The following is a 6,336-nucleotide window of genomic DNA, read 5'->3' as shown; positions in this document are numbered from 1 at the left end:
TCACTGCACTTTGCTGGCTGGCTTTTTGGGTCGTGGATGTTTGGGGAAGCCTTTTCTGGTGCCACTTGTCTTTTGTTTGTTCTTCTTGAATACCTTGCTCACCCAATTGGAATCTTCAGCAGTGTTCGCCCTGGGCAAAGAGACAAAGTAGGTGGTTTGTTAATGGCCTGTCCTGTGTCCTCCAGTGTCAGGGCCCTGCCCCAGCTCAGAAGGCACCAGACACACCAGTGCTGTGGTTCTCAGCCCTGACTAAGCATCAGTGTTCCCCAACGACCTTTATTTTGTAACCAATGAATATTTATCTGAGTGACATCGTGCCAACTAGTCAACTGAAACTCAAACTTTTATACAGTTATATGTCAATGCAATAAAGTTTAAATCATAAGAAAAAAATGCATAATTTATGCCCAAGCACAAAATTATGAAATTTATGCAAACTCTTTCAAAAGCTTTAGAATTAAAATGATACTTCATGGAAGAAGCAGGTATATTTTAATCTATTTGATATGATATGGAGTGGGAACATCAAAAGGAAGAGTGCCTCGGCACTGCTCTCCCAGTCCCTGCAGCTGTGGCCATAGAGAGACCCAGCCAGTGCCAGAGCTGCCCCAAGGCAGGAAGTGATGTAGTCGGGGAGCAGAAACATCCTTGGTCCACCCTCTGATCTCCTGCTGGTGCCTTCCACTGGCTACCCCACTGGCATCCAGCTAGTAAGGAGGCCTGGGTAATGTGATCCCAGGGAGCTTAAAAATATAGAGATTCCCCAGGCCCTCTCATAACGACTGCAAAGATAACAATAGAGTACCTGTTACATAGCCCAGCCAATTGATGTGCATTATAAGAAAGATTTTCTGGGGACAATCTGCAACATAGGAAAATTAGCCTCCAATTCATGCTGATAGGAAACTATTTGGATTAAAGGAGGCCCTCAATTCATACCACGCAGGGGCTACCTAAGGCTAGGATGTAGCATGCCTGCTTGCTCTCTTGAACTGAGACATGACCAGAGAGTAAGATACGAGGGGGTGACACATTCTCACACTGCGTTCAGAGAAGGTGCATTCCCAGTGTGCACATCAGGCAGCTGAGGAGAAGGACACTGTCAGCATGCATAGGTTTCTTTCCCATACATCACCTCCCCGGAAGAACAGAGAAGAGGAGGTTGGTTTGTGAAATGTAAAGGGGAGGACTGTAATCACACAAACTAGAAGAGGATCCCAGTGATCCTACAGCTGAAGAGATGGAAAATGTTCCTTAGCTGCCCCCCACCCCCATCAAAGGAAAGAACGTGTTCTCAATTAAGGAGAAACTTACACGGCATAAGGCTTGCTGGAGGTTTCCTTCACATTAACCTGAGGCACGGTGCTTTTTGGATTCAAAGAGGCAGGAGGAGCTACAGTCAAAAGTAAAAATACAGGAGACATGAGTGAGAGGAGGTGGGGTACGGGGAGTCAGCCATTTTTGATATAACAATAGGAAGTAAGCGAGAGTGTTTAGAAAGAGTAAAGAACTCTCTTATTCTCAAATTCTCATCGTTAGGACCAGAACCATGTTGTTGGATTTGACTGAAACCCAGGGCAGTGCTGTTTGTGAAAGGACTGATGCTGACCCTCGATATAATATTATCAACAAGTTCCTCACAAAAAACACCTACCTGTGTTTGGAAAAGTTTTCAGAAAAAAAAAACCCATAGGGGTCTGAACCTTTCATCGCCTGCTTTATGTAATGCTTTTTTCTTTTCTTTTTCTTTTTGTTGTTGTTGTTGGAATAGAAAATATTAATAGTTTTATGAGCATTGTTCTTAAGTAAGCTCTTTGCATATCAGAGTATGGGGATATATAATAAATGAAGATTAATATGTAATTAGGTGATACATATGAAAAATAATATAGAAAAACTTATATCCCTCTAGCTGAAGCTCTTTCATTTGGAGGCCTGGTAGATCTCCCCAAACTAGTTACAGTTCCTTTTTAAATAGATTTTTAAAGGACTTTTTGCAATACCCCCACCCCCAACAATATGATTTTCAGTAAATGACTGATAACACTAACCCCTGGGGAGGTTCCAGGCCCAATAACTTTTCCTTGGAGGGCTGTCCTATGTATTGTAGGATGTTTAGCATCACCCCTGGCCTCTACTCACTAGATGTCACCCACTAGGTGGCAACCAAAAATGTCTCCAGATATTAACAAATATCTCCTGGGAGTAATACTGCCCCCTGGTTGAGAACCACTATGCTATCTGTACCCTCTGTCCACATCCAGTATGAGTGAAGAACGCCAGCTCAGGGCCCAGGGTTGCTCAGGCACCTGAAGATGGCTACCTTTAGGCACAGGTGTGATAACATAAAATGAACGCATTTTATTTAACAGGAGTTAAGAGAGCATGTGTAACACTTTGACAAATTTTCTGACTCTTAATGTCCTTACATTTTTGTTTCATTGTGATCAAAAGAACCAAAGTAAACCTATTCCAGAGAAAGGGTCACCCGTGACTTGGCATAGATCTGAAAAGAACAAAAGCTTGCTAATCTGTGCTGCTGTAATAACCATGGAAGTTTGCAGGACCACAAGGACCCTAAAACTGGGCTTTATTCCATCATTTGGGGCGCTCTCCCTCTGCTCCTACCCAGACCATCTACTGCGGCCAAACAGGTATCTTCTTCATCCTGCACTTCCTTTCTGTGCACCTGAGCTTCTAGAATAAACAAAATCTGAAATGCTCTTTCTACTCCATCTAATCCCATCATACAGACCGTGATTGTCAAAATCTGCCCGTTTCAATGTACCTGTCACCTCCACGAAACCTTCATTATTCCCCCAGAAAGAAGTGATCTCATTCTTCATGGATACCCTCAACATGTTTTTGTTAGTTACATAGTACTTAATAAATCATCTTGTAGTTTTGAGGTTGGTACCCATGTCATCCCCTATGGAGGAGAGATTTCCTGAGAGTGAGTGATTGACAACTGTTCATCTTTGCAATCCCTACAATCATGCTTCTCAAACTGCAGCAAACAACGTGTTTTTTTTAAAAAATATTTACAATGCATCAGGGACTAACACTTTTGTGAAATACAATACAAATGAATTAGTAGGAAAACGCTTGGACAACATGGCACTATCTTGTTACCATAAACATTTCTAAATGCTTACTCTCAATTTCTGCACTCATTTCATTACGAACTAGGAACAAATAGGAGACTGGCACTGGTCCACAGACCACCCTTTGGGTAGCGCTGCCCTAGCACAGCGGCTCTCCCAATAAAAATCAACCAGAACAGCAGCTCTCAGATGTGAGCAGGCAAAAGAATCATCTGGAGAGCTTGTGAAAAAAGACAGCTGGGTCCCACCTCCAGAGTTTGGGATTAAGTAGGTCTGTGGCAGGGCCCAAGAGCTCTCATTTCTAACAAGTTCTCAGATGATGCTATTGCAGCTGGTTGGGGACCACACTCTGAGAATCACTGGACTAAAGAAATGAACAAATGTCAAGTACACTGCTCTCTTGTGGTGCCTGCCCACATTAACAGGTAGAGCCGCTAAAGCTAACCACGAACCTCACCAATACAGCCCTCTAAAGCAATGGTTATCAGCCACCATGTTGTTACGCATTTGCAGAGAGGCCCCAGACATGAGGAGACCATGAGAAACCAGAGGGTTCCTACCTTGGGGCTGTTCTGAGCCCAGTTCCTCCACAGGTGGCTGTGCAGGCGATACTGAAGGACACTGGGGCATTGTTTGATGTGCCCCCACAGCTGAAGGCCCCAGGGGTGGCCTGGGTGACACAGACGACTGGGAGGGTAGGGATATAGGTGGTGATCCAGTTGGCTGTACTTGCTGCTGTGGTGACGCAGGTGTTGAGCTGGGTGGTAAGTGCACAGCTGGGAGCGATACAGGAGGCAAGTCCGTTGGGGAATGTGGTGGTGATGAGGCCAGTGGCGATGCAGGTGACTGCTCCAATGAAGAGACAGGTGGTGAAACAGGTGACTCCACAGGCTGCTCACATGTGGATTCAGGTGCCTGTACAGGTGGGGACACAGGTGAACCACGACCACTGCTTCCTTCCCCTTCGGGAGCCTGTTGTGTGTGAGGTTGTATGGATTCTTCCAGGCTGGCCTGCTCTGTTTGGAGGCTTGGTTGACTGCGTTCAGGGCACTCATTGCCAATGGCGAGCTCTATCTGGCAGTACACTTCTACCCGGGGGAAAATCACTCTCTTGGAGGGAGAATCGAGGTAAGCAGCATCTGGGAAAAACAATAGCATGGGGTCACAGGTGGCATTATGAACTCCTGGAACCAGCATGGTGTTTGCAAAAAATGGTTTTCCAAATTATTTTCATAAACAGGATTAGTGCTCATTAATGGCCTTCCTTTATTTACTTGAATTTATGTTGAGCATTTGATTGCATATTAATTCACTTATTCAGTGGACATTTATTGAGCATCTATACACACCAGGCATTATCCCAGGCACTGAGGAGGAGAAGGAGCCAAAAACAGGTGTGATGGTTCCTGGCCTCTCAGAGCTTAGAATCCAGTGTGGGGGCAGGCACCAACCACCCAAATAATCTTGTTTTAACCAAGACAAGCGCTAGGCAAGAGAGGAACATGGTACTAGAAAAGAGGGAAACAGAGAGGACTTAACTGGGAGGCTTTCCTGAGGGAGTGACATTTGAGCTGAGATTGGAAGGGTGAGTGGTCCAGGGGATGGTCAGAGTGGGATGGGGAAGAGCATTTTAGACAGAGGGAACAGCACACACAAAGGCCAGAAATTCAAAGGAGCACCAGGATGTTTAGGGCCTGAAAGGCAGTGTGGCTAGAACAGGAGTGGGGGACTGTGGGGGAGATGGGGCTGAGGAGGCCAAGGGACCAGGTCACGCAAGGGTTCAAAGGCAGCAATGAGGACTCTTGGTTTCCATGGAGACCATGAAGCCTTATAGGCAGCGGAGTGCTGACCTGACTCTGGTTTTGACAAGATCACTGTTGGATGCTGTGTGGAGACTCATTGACAAGGGCGTAGGGAACCCAGGGAAACCTGTCAGGGTGCTGCAGAGAGGTGTTTGGGGCTTGCACCTGAAAGGAGATAAAAAGAAGTGGAAGATTCTGTTCTGCAGTAAAATGAATGAGAATTGGTGAAGTATTGATTGGGGTGGTGGGGTAAGGGGAGGTAGGTTTGCACAATTGAATGGATGCTGGTGCTATTTGCTGAGAATATGACCGTGGGAGGGAAACGTCTGGTGGAGAGAGGGGAGAACACAGGTTATAACTTGTCTGGGGACATGTTGAGTTTAGGGGGCCTTGGAGATGTCCAAGGACAGATAACAGGTGCACAGTTGAGTCTTTGGATTTGGATCTCAGAGAAGAGATGAGGGTTAGAGACATATATTTGGTAGTCCCACCTATGTATAGTAACCAGAGCTGGGATGGTAGCTGTGGAGGAGGTTGCCTAGACAGGAAAAGCAGAGAGAGAAGAGAGAGGCCAGGATTGAGTCAGGTGACAGGGAGACGGGACCCAGGGGAAGTTTTCTAAAATAGGCAAGACTGGGGTAGGTTTAAAAGTTGCTGATAAGAGAAATTACAGACTGGGAGAAAATATTTGCAAATAATATTTCTGATAAAAGGCATTTATCTAGAATATATAAATGCTCTTAAATAAGAAAATGAACAATTCAGTTTTTAAATGGGCAAAAGAGCCAACTGAAAGAGCTCCCAATGACCAATGCTGGAACAATTTGAGTAACAAAGTAAATAAAGTAGGATTGACTAATAACCCAAAGTGCAAAACAAGTATCCATGAATCCATACATATATAAACAAATGATTGAATAAGTAAGTAAGTGGGAGAGAAGAGACACATCTGTGCAGAAGAATTCCAAATAATTTATGTAGACATCCTGCCCTTATGGAAATAGAGAATAATTCCTCACTTTTTCAGTGTGGTCTGTGCATAGTGACTTACTTCCAAAAAGCACAGTATGGGAAGGGGAGAAAGTAACTTTACAGTGGAGAAACCTGACAAACATCATTGCACCCAGGTGATCAAGGTCAACATCATCAGTGATATGTCATGAAGATAGCATGTACCCTTAATACAATGTGATGGGAATGGCCTCTGTGGTCTTCCCAATCCAAACCCATAACGACAGTCTAATCATGAGAAAAACATCAGACAACCCCCAACTGAGGGCCATCCTACAAGATATCTGACCAGTACTAAAACCTGCCAAGGTCATTAAAAACAAAGAGAGTCTGAGAAACTGTCACAGACAAGAGGAGCCTAAGGAGACATCACAACTAAATGTGTCGTGGTATCCTGGATCAGAAAAAGGGCATTAGGT

General features: G+C 44.7%; 1 protein-coding gene across 2 annotated transcripts in view; it reads right to left on the bottom strand.

Annotated features, from left to right (window-relative positions):
* The window catches only part of PNPLA1 (patatin like domain 1, omega-hydroxyceramide transacylase), a 37,975-nt gene continuing 31,639 nt past the window's right edge, over nucleotides 1-6,336 (bottom strand). For both annotated transcript variants that reach the window (XM_019667453.1, XM_019667454.1), the window contains 3 exons: nucleotides 3,665-4,243; nucleotides 1,315-1,393; nucleotides 1-130 (listed from right to left, as the gene is read on the bottom strand). In XM_019667453.1, coding sequence (XP_019522998.1) covers nucleotides 1-130; nucleotides 1,315-1,393; nucleotides 3,665-4,243 — 788 coding nt within the window. The remainder of the gene's footprint in view (nucleotides 131-1,314; nucleotides 1,394-3,664; nucleotides 4,244-6,336) is intronic.

Source organism: Hipposideros armiger, unplaced genomic scaffold (genome assembly GCF_001890085.2).
Source record: "Hipposideros armiger isolate ML-2016 unplaced genomic scaffold, ASM189008v1 scaffold_497, whole genome shotgun sequence".
NCBI classification, from domain to species: Eukaryota; Metazoa; Chordata; class Mammalia; order Chiroptera; family Hipposideridae; genus Hipposideros; species Hipposideros armiger.
Note: the sequence above shows the minus strand (reverse complement) of the source record. Positions and strands in the feature narration are given on the sequence as shown.